We start from the raw sequence: 14,068 nt of genomic DNA, 5'->3' as shown, positions 1-14,068 counted from the left end.
TATTATAACTCGCTATATCCCCACAAAAGCAAATACACCCAAAATGCCCGAATTTGCTAATATGACACACTTGTGCTTGGCACGAAATCAAGAAGCTAGACACTTTCGTTTCAACTAAAGGGATAACATCGAGCAGTAAAACAGAATAAGGAAGCTGCTGAGAGACTACCTGATTAGGTTTGATTTTGCATCTAAGAGTGTTGCTAAAAACAGTAGTCGAACGGCCAAACGCACCCGCATTCCGACGCTTCGGCCAACCCACATAAATTGGTCGTCCAAAGATTCTTGAACCGTTGAGTTCCTTGACCGCCTTCTGAGCATCGGCAACCTCAACGAAAGAGACGAAGGAGTACCGTCTTGAGGGCCAAAATTTGATTTCCGAAAGCAAACCTAACTTACCAAAAGTCGATTCCACCATACTACGATTAACCGATCTGTCAAGCCTACCAATGAAGATCGTATTGTTGGATAAAGCAGAAGGGATGACGTTTGGCCGGAGTCCATCCCCGGCAGCAGATGAATCTCCCAGAAACCTGTTCGCTGGAAAACCCTTAGCCGACCTTGAAAAGCCTGGATGAGAGGACTCATCTGTGAGGTTAGGGAACACCGAAGGGTTTATACAATCCCCTAAAGTGACTGGAGCTGGGATCGATTGTGTTAACGGTGTTTGGGGTTTGGAGACAACTTGACTATAATTGCTTATTCGGTGACTATTTGACAATGGCTGAGATTACTCAGTAAGTGACTTGAATTTTTCAATCACGGCCAAGTCATGATGGAAATCTCTCGATCGCAACTGAGCCATGGTTGAGTTTTTCGGGTCATGATCAAACAATGGCCGAGATTCTCGGTCACAGACAAGCCATGGCTAAGATTTCTGGTTGTGACTTGGATTTCTCGGTCACAGCCAAGCCATAATCGAGATTTTTCAGTCACGGCCAAACCATGATCGAGTTATCTTTGTCACGACCAGGCGACTAATGAAATTTCCAGTCACGACTAAAATTTTCGGTCTTGGACAAGCCACAATTTTGTACTTTTATATAATTTGTTACAAACGTTTCTTGAACTTTCTAACACAACTAATCTAAATAACGGCTCTAAAAAGTTAATCCATATACGATGACCTTCCTATACAACATTTCAAAACGCCAAATAAAAAAATACAGCAAATTGGGCATTGGGGTCAGATGAGGTCATATTATGTTTTAACTGAATATATACTCAACAATTTGACATATATTAAAAAAAAAAAAAAACTAGGTAGATCGTAATGAATGTCGTGAAGAAGCAAATTAAAAGGTCTAAACAAGCTCATTCTGTAATACATTTCAATTTATCGTACCTCATATAGCCATATTTGCATGTTTGATAGATAACGATAACCCAACCCTGATCTTGCTATAACATGTATGATCACAAAAGAAGATTAAAAAGTAGAGCAAGCATATGAGAGTTGAATATATCAAACTTACCAACTCAATACACATACATTTATTTTGGAACACTGGATGTAATACAAATGGCTACAAATACCAACAATTAGTAAAGGTGAAGTCAACCAACAAAACACTAAACCTAACAAGTACACATGACACAATATTCTTAACTGCAACAAGCACAAGCTGTTCAAACAAACTAACACAACTTGTACATAGTTTGATACATAAGCCGACTACTTTTTCTCTGAATTAGTCTTGTAATTGTCCCTCAATTCTTTGAGTGTGGATAAGTTCGTTTCCTGCAATATAGAGTTCGAAACTTATAATTTCTCCAGAAACATTATAGGTTATTTATACAATTTGGTAGCCAAAACAAATACTTTGGGTCAGTAGAGCGACGCAAAGTTACACACAATTGTACAGAGGCCAAACATGAAGATTTCCATATTAGTGGTGAATACTTGGTTTTGGCAACTAACTTGAAACTTTTCAACCGATCATTATACTACTATCTAGAAAGGCACTAGTCTTGAGAATTAAAGACAAAATGCAAACGACGTATACTTACCAGTTGGACGCCCTCACGAACAAATATATCGTCCATATGAAGAAAAAGTGACTTCCATCTACCTGTCAGATCCGACTCCAAGTTAGAGTATTTTTCGAGGTTTCCTTTGCCATGTTTGCCAAATGCACCATCCCCACTGTTTTGACGGACCAGTATGCTTGCTTCCTTCTGACTCTTCTTAATCACTATTTACAAACCAAAAAATGAGCAAGTACATTTAACATAAAATTTCCAACAACAATGCAAATTACACCACAACTCACCAGCTATTCGGCCTTTCATATCCTGGTAGTGCAGATCTGACAAAAGGTAAGCAGCTGGTTTGCATAAAAGAACACCATCAGTTCATTGCAACACTCTACAAACAATAAATAACTACCGCTAATTATATGTATGAGTTTCAGAAAATTAGTTAAATGAAGCACCTTTCATACAGAAAGAGCACGAGCAATCTTTGATCATGTCCATACACATGCTTGAGAATCCATCACCCTTCTGTCCACTACATTTTTCTATCCCACACCTCGATTCCTGAGACTCGGGAAACCTTAAGCCATCGATATAATCATCCTTGCCCGAATCCAAATTATCGACACTAACATCAACTTCATCATCATTCACCCCCAAATTACTTTCCGCCTTCCCTTTCGATGCATTTTCCACTACAGCTACAGAACCAGTTGGTTCATCTTCTTCAACGTCTACTATCACACGAGGCCCATTTACATCAGACAGGCCCATAGCTTTAGAACCATCTCTCGCAGCACCATCATCAGCTTTAACACCTGTGGAGTCTGTACTGGCATTTTCACGAACACCTTCCAGGCAAGGTTCCTTTAAGTTTTTCATGCCACTGGAAGAATGCGGAAGCAAAACACATTCGCAAATTTCTTTACGAAAACTTTGTTTCGTAAAACCATCTGCTACTGTTACACATTGTTTCTTTAAAACAGGTAACACTTGATTTGAGGTTGGCATGAAAGAAAGCCCTCTTTTTCCAGCTTGATTTGTAACATCCGATAACGCAGATCGGGGTTTGTAACCGGTATCAGGCGGTATGTTTTCGCTCATGATTCAAGTGTGTCGCCCTTTGTTGCAGTTGCTAAAATCGAAGTATAATTAAACTTGTTGACCTAAAAGGTACGATTTTTACTAAAATACTCGAATTACGATGAAGAATATATAAGAATATAAGATTATAAGGATCTAATTAATTGAGGATAGAGATAGAAACTGACCTTTAAGAAGACCCAAAAACACAATTTCGTTATACAAATTGGTTGAGATCAGATGAGGGTTTGGAGGGAGTGCAGAAGCAATTTCAATTCAGTTTCAATCAATTTGATTAAAACAAAAGTTTCCCCAAAATCTGAAAATGAATATTTGAGGCGGGAATGAGGTGTAAGCTGGTTTAGGCGAGTTTTAAGTTTTAACATTGGGATATTACTTTGGGCCTTATTTGGATTTTTGTTGACAGAAGTAGGCCCACGATCTATGAAATTTGGTCTTATCATAATTTTTTACTTAATCAATCGTGTTAGAATTTATGTTATCATTGAAAAAAAGGTAGATTGATTTGAAATGAACATTTTAACATCGTTATTGTTGATCATGGGTGGGAAGATGAAGTTGGGTTAAATATGATAAAAGAAATATTGGGTGTGTTAGCGAAAAAGATGATTTTACCCTCACATGTTAAGCATGTGACTGAATTTGACGGATAAATTTAACGTCCGTTTAATGGAGGGACCAGCCACACACGTTTAGAAAACCACAAGGACCAACCAACTTGAATATAAAATTCAGGAATCAAACACCCCATTTCATATAAATCATAGGGACAAACGGTCCAATTTTCTCATGTTATTACTCTGACTCTCTCAAATGGAGAATAGTGTGTCACCTTTAAAAAAATGATAAAAATGATGCTGCTTTGAACACAAAGATGTAATTCAACGTTTCAAAAAGATGCGTTTTTGCAAAGGAATTGTGTAGTTTCGGGGACTTTTTAAACATATTTTGTGCAGTTTTTTGGGAGATATTTTATGAAGAGATAGTGTACGTAGTTTTTTGGGTAGATTTTGCATAGTTTTATTACTGTTTTTGGGTTGTTCATGCTACTGTTAATGTGCAGTTTTTATGTTGTATATGAACTGTCGTTTGTTCATAATTTAACGATAAAGCTAGTTTGTCATATTAATTGTTGCAATTTTTTTGTCCCAAGTGATAAATATGTCTAGTTCCGCCACTGACTGTGACTTGTAATTATGTAAAACTTAAGTTATATAAACAATTTTAACAAATATATACGTTGTTAGTGGGCTAATTATGACTTGAAATCGCTCCCATATCTTACTAGTGTCGACACCAACTGTTATCTTGTGAGTGGACAAATCTAGAATCAGAACTCAAAAAAGTCTTACTGTAAATATCTTAATGTACCATACTATAAGATCATAAATCATAAAACATATGAAGTTCAATTATCACATTTAGTGTCCTATACCATAAATCCTAATCGCTTTCACATGATTAGTAGTGTTGCAGGGCTACACAGTAACACAACCCCAATCCACATATTCGCCTCTGCCTTTATTGGGCATGTTAGGGAGCTCGATAAAGATGCTCAAAAAGACAGTGTTTAGCAAAAGACAGTAAGATTAGTTAACACTAATCGTACTTAACATTACTCATAGCAACTGACTGGTGAGTAATTTGAGCTGTTGTATCAGGCTAAAATTAACCTCAACATAGCTCTGATAAGATCAGGATTTGTATCCAACTTCATCAGAACTATTAATCTATTATGTTCTTGCAACCAGTAGTTTGCTTTTGCTCTGTCCTTGCATCAGACAGTTCTTTTTTTGTTTTTTTTTTTTTTTTTGATAAAAACATCAGACAAGTCTAATATTCATCAAAAATGAAATTGCAGCTAACATACTAATCAATTAAAAAAATCACATTATTCGTTTCCGGCTTATGATATAGCTAAAATTTTACCAAATGATAATTAAATATTTGTTTCTTTAGTTTATAAATAATTACAGATGAATTAACAAGAGTATGAAACTACCAAAACCAAAAGCTCAAAACTCTGTTTCTTTAAATCTCTCCAGTATGAAAATGTTGCCTTTGTCATCCCTCCCTATTCGTAGGGTGTCGTCCAAGTATCTTATGCCATGAGATCAAGGGTACAACAATCATAAATTATAAGTACTATTGTAGTTAACGCGCAGAATATATTAAGTAGGTTATTCTATATATATTTAAAGTATTCATCAGTGGTTAGCTAAAAGCAAGATCTACATATGCATGTTTAAGAGAATGATAGAGCGAGGCTACAAAGGATACGTTATCTCTAACCAACCATCGGGGTTGAAGATCCCAAGAAGAACGTCATAGTTTTTTCGAAACATGTTCATCAACTGTACGTTGATACAACAATTCCACATCAAAAACATGTTCGATTCACCGTTAGGATATTTATCACCCAAACGGAAAAATGTTTCAAAGCCAAAACTAAAATGCAAGGATGGAATATATACCTGGTCAGGGACGATAGTTGAGTTGTTGTAACAAATGTCCACTCTCTGCGAAACAAATCAAAATATTCAGTCATTATATCAACTTTTATTTGTTTCTTTATATATAAAAAGAGCTAATTAGATAAAAGGGCTTAACTGATTTTGAAGAAATTTTGAAGGAGGCCTCAATTACAAGCTTCCCACTGAACAAGTTGAGCCCTCTCACATTGAACTTGATCACATTAACTGCTTTCCCCTCCATTTTTACAACCATACAAATGTCAAAATCTTTGTTGTGATATAATGAAAAATATACGGAGTATTTACTTATTTAGTAAAAGTTGCTACTAACAAACATGGAAAACCAATATTGTTATACCAATTTACTAAGGTGAACAACAAATTTAAGATGTTGGAAGTAAGGTATAAACTAGGTTGATAATATGCAGATACATTAAATTTTATTTGTAGCAACAAATATCATTGTTAATATTTTTACACATTGTGTAAATTTTGTGAATAAAATAGCATTTCCAATTTCCAATATTTTACTTTTTATAAGCAATTATGAATTCATGACTAGCTTTTTACCATTGTGATGCTCTTACAGTTTCTTACCAGTTTCAGCAATCATGTTTTCATGTCTAAATAACCAGTCATCATGAAAGCAAATCAACAATTTCTAATTTTCTATAATCGGTAAATACATGTAAAGTTTCAAGAAAAATGTGTAAAGTTGCTTTCCCAGTTTTAAAGCTAATTTAGGTTGATTTCCACTTCACTAAAATCACTTTTCCCGTTATAAGTGACTTTTTTTATATACAAAATACTTATATTTATAGAAAATTTAATTAAAATATCATATACTAGCATCATTTTCCCGTGTTCCTTTGTATGATCTTAATTCAGTTACACTATATAAGGACAAAAATGAAAGAAAACAAAATAGGCAAAGACAAACGATAATAAAAGTAGGTTTATTACCTCAGTAGCATCAATAAGTTGCAAAAAATCGCCCAAACTAATAAAATCTCTCAATCCCAATCTTGTTCTTTTGGATCCAAGAATTGTTATGGTACTGTATATCAGTTTCCAGCATCCACCCAACTAACATCACAAATTTTCATATTACAAAAGCTATACGATTACTACAGTATTACTTTACTATTTACCTAAAAAAGGACGGAAACAAAAAGACAAATGGAAATGGAAAATTTCCTAAAAATACTGTAATTAGCAAAAGAGATTATTTTAGTTAATTAAACATGCTAATTTTCTAAGTTAAATAATAAAAATAATAATAATAACATGCAAGAAACTTTTCATTCTTTATCACAAATATCATACTACGGAGCAAGGTTGCAAAATTCGCTATTCGGAGATTAATCGGTCGGGACTTTAGAAGGATTAATCGGTGATTCGAAGATTGATCGAGGATTAATCGGATTGTACTTTATACATTTAAATATTAAATTTTAAAGATTATATGTGTAAATATATAAAAAAAACCATAAATATAAAAATAAACTTTAACATAATCGTCTAAAATTATTCATTTTGCTCAAAAACTATGAAGTCTAGTTTAAATTCATGTTAAAATGTTAACCATTTTTTACTTTGACTACCAAATTCGATTTTGACCCATCAATTCACGTTGACCATTAATTAAACGGATTTTTGAAAAACGGAACGGATTGCTATTAAAAATGATTAATTGGGGATTAATCGTCGAGTAATCGGGTTTTTTACAACACTGCTACGGAGCATCATGTTTGGTGGGTTTTGTTAATAAAAAAAATAGAATTGTAATTAAATTTTTGCTTTGGTAAAGGGTTTAAATTGTAAATTATATTCATTTTCTCTTTTATGAAGTAAAATGAAGGGGGATGATTCTCACACACACTTTTTTGATCCTCACACACCTATTTTAACCTTTTACTCTTCTAATAATACTCAATTGGTGTGTGAGGATCAAAAAAGTGTGTGTGAGAATCATCCCCTAAAATGAAACGTATATTAATATTAAATTATTAATTCTTTTTGCTAAATATTATATTATATTTTTAATTAAAAAAATACACATTTTATATTGCGAAAATAACTGCGAAGATATGCAAAATTATTAGACTTTTCGTCCTTTATCTTCTAAATTGTTCACAACCAGCCCCTTCATTTATATTTTTTTTTTAAAAACGAAAAATAGGTGCTGTATCATCATCATTTCTTAAAAAAGAAACTTGGATATGATATGGATATTATGTAATCTATGTATCTGACCTTATCAAGATCAGTTGTCGGGTATGGATTCGGATTCAAAAATTCAAGCACCTTCACCATTTCTTCAATCTCAGATTTCTTCTCAGTCGGCATTCCAAAAATTCCTCGATTCGTACCTATTATTATAATCATGTCGATCAATAACTCCATCTCATATGTATAAATTCAGTCTACGAAAATCATTTAAGAAAACGTTACTACCTTGCAGAATGTTATTTATGCCAGATTTGAGTTGAGTAATTGTTGAATAATTATCTACAGAAGAAGAAGATTGCTGGTAGCTACAATTGGTGGTTTGTTGATGACGTGGATTTATAATGTGGATTGAGTGGTTGTGATTGGTTGATAATGATGTCGATGGTGGTTTGTGATTCTGACTTATTTTTGTAATCATCAGAATGTTGCTGTTATTGGTTAATGATGTTGTTGGTATTGAACAATGAAACAGTGGGTGGTTTTGAGGATGAAGTATTTTTCTCACCATTTTTATGTGCACAGTGATTTTATCTTCTTCTTCGCTTTCTAATAAAAATGTGTGATCACATTTTATACCTGTATCTTTTGGTTTTTTTTATTACTGTTTTGGTCCTTATAGTTGTACTTTGTTATCCGTGGGTTATTTGACTTGACTTTTAAGTGGAGCTTTAAATTTATTTTTTTTTTTTATTTTTTTTTTATTTTTTACGAGGAACCCCACTATGGGCCAGAGCACATTGGCCCCCCCACCGCAGGTAAACCCCGGGTAAACGGCAAGCCAGCCCTCCACCGCTACCAGGTAAGGCATTCTCCAGTTTGGTCATTAAATGCGGGCACCCCTTAGGATTGAACCCGAGACCTCCCCTTCACTGAAAGTACTGGTGGCCACCCAGGCTAGGCCTGGATGGTTAGCTTTAAAATTATTTACAGCTGATTCATACACTATTTTGCTTGTCATACACCATCAAATTAATTTTTCTAAACAATTTTATCCCTTAGGAGACTTGGTTAATTCATGCCTTTTTAGTTGCATATTGCATAAGGTAAAATGATCCAAAAATTATACTTCAATTATATTTAGTGGTGTATGACACAATTAAAGTGTGTTGGTGCATGTAATCCCCAGCCGTAGATTACTTATCGTTTTAATACATTCGGTCATGTAATAACGTATTCCTATGACTATTGGTTATATAAGTGTTTGTGTGTGCTTAATTATTTAAACAATCAATAACTTAAACTGCATACACAGTCGACCGAGTGTGTCCACACACTCAACCGACTGTGTGACACACTCGACCGACTGTGTGACTCAGTCGACCGACTGTGTCTGGGTTGCAATATATATACGGGTTGTGATCTACATTGCTAGGTTACATTCTCCAATTACCCTAATCGACTGGTCTCGTTTTCTCTCGATCCCTAACACCATATAACACCGAAATAACACGTTTAGGCTTTGTTCTAATCTAGATTTCTCTCTAGGTTTGACTAAAACGAATCCAACACGACCCATATCTCGGTTTTAGTTGTGTCTAGTGTATTCCACCTCTAGATACAATCACAAGCGACCTAAGATCCGTCCAAACATCGTCTACAAAGTGGTGTACACATCACCACCTCATAAGATTATCCAGTTTGTTTCATTCACCTTTACCATCTGTCAATACGTGTATTTTTCGTATACCCTCTAGTAAAATGAGTTAAGCGCGTCTTAAAAGTATTTTGAATGGGTGGGCATTTGAGCAGAAGGGAACTCAGATTCACCCGGACAAGTGATTAATAAGTAACCTTAAATGTTAGTATTTTAAATGGAAGTTGCTTAGGTCACAAGTATCAGTGAATTTATTAATTATGAAAATTAGAAATTTCATTGATGTTGATTTTCCAGCTTTTGAGTATTTATTAGGTTCAGATTTTGAGGTTGAAGGTGTGTCACTTAAGTTGAGTCGATAATGCCACTGTGTTTGATAAGAGAGTAAGGTTAGAAGACAGACGTAGCTATTATGTGAAGTAAGAAACGTTGTATGTGTGTGTGGTTCAACAGAAACTCTTAAACAGTTGAATGTCGATTAAACGCCTATAAGAAACAAGAATCATCGTCTCACCTCATATCAAGTAAGCCAACAATGATCCTACTACTATGCATACAGTAAGATTATGGGGTTATTAATTACCTGGAGCTGTTAAAAGGTTACAGATTATCCGTTTTGACTAGTACCCAAGCAGTTGACTGTTTGACCCTCCTATTTTGCCATCTCAACAATATCTTAGATAGTTTAGATCAGACTTGTGGCCAGATTTGTCAAAACATATTATATCATAATAATAAAAATTACTCACATATATAACTTCTGATAAATGAAATCCTGAAAATATTAATATCGGGTAACAACAACAACAACAACAACAACAAAACCCAATACCACATGAGTGGTGTATGGGAGAGGTGAGATGTAGACAATCCTTCCCCTATCCGAGAATAAAAACAAGTCATTTCTCCACTCAGAGTGAATCACTCTCAAAAGTAGAGAAAGTCATCCCTCCTTCTATTCGACGGATAAAGAGATTGATTCCGAATGGACCTCCGGCCAATAAGTAGGAAATTTTTTTTTAAAAAAAAGTAAAATAAAATTAAAAATAAAATTGAGACGCCATCAAAATGTAGAATCAAATTTACATGGGTTTTAAATCCTGCATGCAATTCAATTTAGGCTCTTCTAAACGGCAGTCAAGACGCCAATAAATCGACGCTTGATGTTGACTCAAAAATAGAGCCGAAAAGGGCCCAAAAATGTAAATTTCTGTAAAATGACAAATTATACATATGATATTCGAGTTCTGGTTAAGCCATCAGGGTGAATCAGTTTGTGGTCTTAAATGGTTGATACACAAATAGGACAAAAAAAAAAAAAAAAAAATCCAGCTTATCTTTTTCTCAAGGTTCCTTGCCTCATCTCATAGTATTGTATTTATCCTTATAACGGGCCAAATCCTGAAAAATAACATTATTAGTTTACCACCAAATAATATTGCTTATACAGCAGATAACAATTAATAGCAACATTTCAAGTGATGCTTAAGAACACATAGCTTCGATGAGGTCTCACACTGAAAAGATAATGCAATAACAATTACGGTACGCAGCCAGATTAAGTTGTAATTGTAATATAGATAATAAGATTGTCATTATGGTGCTTTTGTGTTAACATGCTGATTGTGAATCTGGTATCTATAATTACCACTTAGTAATTTGGTTACCCAGCTAGAGTCATTATAAGGAGTAGTAGAGTGCATTGAAGTAAGACCATAAACATCATTCTAGCTGAGGTCACTTTTGTTAGAAACTTATATTTATATAGTTTTATAGTTATATAATCTATCATGCGTTCACAGTTCATACCGAAGTATAAGCATAAACACCGGCCTCTTTAGGTCCTGCAGGACTTCCCCTTCTGATAAATTTTCCGTCTTTATAAATATACAACATTGGTACCCCCGTAGACAGCTCTAAGTTGATAACCTTTTTGCATCAAATAAAAACATCAGAAAACAATACAAAACTGTAGATAACGTACATAGATACATACTCTTTAAGAAGACAGTTTGGTTACCTCTTGGGGAGTTAGATTATCGAGATACATAATAATAGACCTCAGGGAATTTGCATGGGCAACAACCATTACATGTTTTCCAGCCATAAGTTGTGGTTCAATCTGTGCAGAAACAATGTTATCAAGATGTTTTTATTATTTTTAAATGAAATGATGATTGATACGAAAGAAAGAGAGTTAGGTTACGTTGTCTTTAAAGTAAGAAACAGCTCTTTGTAAGCACATTTCTAAGCTTTCACCATTGGGCGGCCGAACTTCATAACTTCTACGCCACTTGTATACTTGCTCCTTACCAAATACTTCCGCAGTTTCTTGCTTGTTAAGGCCTTGAAGGTCACCATACCTGACATAAAACATGTAATCAAAAACAAAACAAAAATATAAAAAAACATATATAAATAAACTAAATACAGCAAAACCTAGAACTTGAGAGATATGAAGATGTACAAAAGACACACAAGATTACATTCTCTCATTTAACTGCCATGCTTTAATAACTGGAATGGACTCGTTCTTGGTGTCTTGGCTGTAAATTTTATTCCAAATTTCGGCCTCTTCATTGTCATTATGAATAAATATTGGAACCTGCATGTTCAACAGGGCATCCAAGTAAGACAGATGCTTTTGTGCATTGATTACACGACTATACCAGAAAAATATCGAAACTCTTGCTTACAAAATCAAATCAACAAACCATAGAACTTTTCTATACCATCTTTTTGAACAGTGATGCACGTTTTGGTATTGAAAATGGATTAGATGTTAAGGAAAAAAGTATCATCGAACAACCTTTTGGCAGCAGTGTTGGGTGAGGGCAAGCATCGCTGTCATTTGAGAACGAACCAATGCTGATGTGTATACGACGTCAAACGGCATTGCACTAATTCTCTTGCCAGCTTCAATTGCTTCTTCCACACCTTTTCTTGTTAGTGGCACATCAACGCATCCAGTAAACAGATTCTTTTCATTCCACATTGATTCACCATGTCGAACTATGATCAGAGTCGATTCATCTGTCTTGCAGAATACACCACACAAGATGAACAACAATAATTTAAGTAATTTTATGGAAATATACAATTCATCAAGATAACATACATGGTTTGACCGACTCTGAAATTTTAGAAGTGGCAATTTCGACCTAAAAGTCTTTCAAAGAGTACTTTTTCTGAAAAGAACCTCCTAAGTCATCATCTGTATGGTAAATAAGAAATAGAAAACGAAAGAAAGCATAATGTACGGTTTTCTGATTCTGGCTTGTCACTTACTTGACAGTAATGGTTCATATTTGTTGGTCTGCATTGCAGATGTGATAACACAATGTGAGGAACAGCATTTAGACATTCGGTTTAAACTTATTTGCAGAGTGCAGTTGATTCTTCTTAATGACACCTTATCGAGTCCATCACGATTATAACGCTGTTTCCTAAACGTCGTACTAGTACCCAAATCGACATGCTTTGCTTGTTGACGAGCAGCCAAAGCCATCCTGATGATAAATCAAAGTTCAAACATAATGCAGTTAATAAATTGCTACACCTGTGACTCATAAATGAGATACAACTTACCTTTTAAGTATCTACACCGATGCACCAACAAACGAGCGCATCAGTTTTTGTAAAGAAGATGCAACAGGACGACACGTGTCAACCAAAAGCCCCCTTTTTCCTAAACCCCACCAATGCATCAGTTTATATATTTATACATAAAAGGGTTAATTACTTAATTTATAACATCTACAGAGGTCAATACATATAATAGGTAGCAAATGATCGAAAGTTTAATACATACGAATACCATACAATTTATGTTAAATTGTTCCATTTTCAGAGACGTAACTCTCGAGATTATAACCGTCACAAATTAGGCACAGAAAATGTAGTATAAATTAAAATTTATCATAATCATAACTAAGGTCTAAGGGCACCGCACAGAAAGAATTAAGCAAGTTCGTGATAAAATAATAATCGAGAATGATAAAAGATATAAATTGAAAGTGAAGGACAGAAATACTTACGTTATTGTTAGGTTTAGAGTCATGTGAAGAGGGGGACCTAAATCATCTTTCGATAAAATGTATAGTTGAATCGACCGAGCATCGTAGAGGTCAAGATCGCCATTAAAGAAACAGCGATGAGACATTTGTTTGGGCTTCTTCTGCACGGCCCAAAACTTATTGGGCTTTTTTTTATATGTTTTTTTTCCCGAAAAATTACTCCTAAGAAACGATAAGGTTTTCGGGTGTTTACAAGACATAATTACGTCGATGTCAAGCCGTGGTTTACCCTAAATTGTCTCTTGAATTGTAATTTTGGTATTCCTTCTACTAACGGTCATTTATCTTTTCGTTAAATTAGGTCATATGCTAGACATATGTATTTTTCTTTTTTTTTTTTTTTATTTTTAAAAGCCAAATGAATTAACCACTCAAGAAAAGAGTACATGGGGACACACAGAGGTATCCACATACATACATATACAGCGAACTATAAAGAAACAATATTGACAAACACAACTAGATACAAAGGAGAATTATACTCCTAGCAGAGTAGCAGAGAACGATAACAAGCAGCAGAGCGCGAGAAGAAGCACCGAGAAACTGAGCACATGAAACCTTAACCAACGTCATCCCGATCAACAACTGCATAACCAGAGGCGATTCTATGT

General features: G+C 34.6%; 3 protein-coding genes across 5 annotated transcripts; all 3 read right to left on the bottom strand.

The window, feature by feature from the left end:
• Positions 1–1,512: 1,512 nt before the first annotated feature.
• On the bottom strand, positions 1,513–3,372 carry LOC139869374 (uncharacterized). The gene is made up of 5 exons (XM_071857692.1): positions 3,249–3,372; positions 2,436–3,143; positions 2,274–2,327; positions 2,011–2,195; positions 1,513–1,741 (listed from the first exon to the last, which is right to left on the bottom strand). Exons 2-5 carry the CDS (start codon positions 3,079–3,081, stop codon positions 1,676–1,678), a joined length of 951 nt encoding a protein of 316 aa, XP_071713793.1. The 5' UTR covers positions 3,082–3,143; positions 3,249–3,372; the 3' UTR covers positions 1,513–1,675.
• A 1,572-nt stretch (positions 3,373–4,944) lies between these two features.
• On the bottom strand, positions 4,945–8,369 carry LOC139866981 (fibrillin-5, chloroplastic). 2 transcript variants are annotated; one of them, XM_071855284.1, is made up of 7 exons: positions 8,013–8,363; positions 7,812–7,927; positions 6,519–6,641; positions 5,692–5,790; positions 5,556–5,600; positions 5,362–5,435; positions 4,945–5,181 (listed from the first exon to the last, which is right to left on the bottom strand). In XM_071855284.1, exons 1-7 carry the CDS (start codon positions 8,293–8,295, stop codon positions 5,097–5,099), a joined length of 825 nt encoding a protein of 274 aa, XP_071711385.1. In that variant the 5' UTR covers positions 8,296–8,363; the 3' UTR covers positions 4,945–5,096. The 2 variants fall into 2 exon arrangements, with proteins under 2 accessions (XP_071711385.1, XP_071711386.1); XM_071855285.1 differs by lacking the exon at positions 6,519–6,641 and having other exon boundaries at positions 8,013–8,369.
• Positions 8,370–10,547: 2,178 nt separating this feature from the next.
• Positions 10,548–13,471, bottom strand: LOC139866228 (2,3-bisphosphoglycerate-dependent phosphoglycerate mutase 1-like). Of its 2 annotated transcripts, XM_071854384.1 has the most exons (9): positions 13,419–13,470; positions 12,970–13,069; positions 12,670–12,890; positions 12,191–12,414; positions 11,868–11,986; positions 11,588–11,744; positions 11,402–11,503; positions 11,191–11,310; positions 10,548–10,782 (listed from the first exon to the last, which is right to left on the bottom strand). In XM_071854384.1, exons 3-9 carry the CDS (start codon positions 12,887–12,889, stop codon positions 10,741–10,743), a joined length of 984 nt encoding a protein of 327 aa, XP_071710485.1. In that variant the 5' UTR covers position 12,890; positions 12,970–13,069; positions 13,419–13,470; the 3' UTR covers positions 10,548–10,740. The 2 variants fall into 2 exon arrangements, with proteins under 2 accessions (XP_071710485.1, XP_071710484.1); XM_071854383.1 differs by lacking the exon at positions 12,970–13,069 and having other exon boundaries at positions 13,419–13,471.
• Between the last annotated feature and the right edge of the window lie 597 nt (positions 13,472–14,068).

This window comes from Rutidosis leptorrhynchoides, chromosome 9 (assembly GCF_046630445.1).
Source record: "Rutidosis leptorrhynchoides isolate AG116_Rl617_1_P2 chromosome 9, CSIRO_AGI_Rlap_v1, whole genome shotgun sequence".
Taxonomy (NCBI): domain Eukaryota; kingdom Viridiplantae; phylum Streptophyta; class Magnoliopsida; order Asterales; family Asteraceae; genus Rutidosis; species Rutidosis leptorrhynchoides.
This window is presented reverse-complemented; position numbering and strand designations above follow the sequence as displayed.

What these genes read in the sequence shown, in the direction of transcription:
- LOC139869374 (XM_071857692.1), bottom strand. Translation starts at nt 3,081, where the DNA reads ATGAGCGAAAACATACCGCCTGATACCGGTTACAAACCCCGATCTGCG. An exon ending in GTGCTCTTTCTGTATGAAAG is followed by an intron (nt 2,328 to 2,435) that starts GTGCTTCATTTA and finishes TATGCAAACCAG; the next exon opens with CTGCTTACCTTTTGTCAGAT. An exon ending in TTCGTGAGGGCGTCCAACTG is followed by an intron (nt 1,742 to 2,010) that starts GTAAGTATACGT and finishes TCTATATTGCAG; the next exon opens with GAAACGAACTTATCCACACT.
- LOC139866981 (XM_071855284.1), bottom strand. Translation starts at nt 8,295, where the DNA reads ATGGTGAGAAAAATACTTCATCCTCAAAACCACCCACTGTTTCATTGT. An exon ending in CGACAACTGATCTTGATAAG is followed by an intron (nt 6,642 to 7,811) that starts GTCAGATACATA and finishes TTGTGATGTTAG; the next exon opens with TTGGGTGGATGCTGGAAACT. An exon ending in AACTTATTGATGCTACTGAG is followed by an intron (nt 5,791 to 6,518) that starts GTAATAAACCTA and finishes GTAAAAATGGAG; the next exon opens with GGGAAAGCAGTTAATGTGAT.
- LOC139866228 (XM_071854383.1), bottom strand. Translation starts at nt 13,441, where the DNA reads ATGACTCTAAACCTAACAATAAC. An exon ending in ACTCTAAACCTAACAATAAC is followed by an intron (nt 12,891 to 13,418) that starts GTAAGTATTTCT and finishes ATTTATCATCAG; the next exon opens with GATGGCTTTGGCTGCTCGTC. An exon ending in TTTCTTACTTTAAAGACAAC is followed by an intron (nt 11,504 to 11,587) that starts GTAACCTAACTC and finishes GTTTCTGCACAG; the next exon opens with ATTGAACCACAACTTATGGC.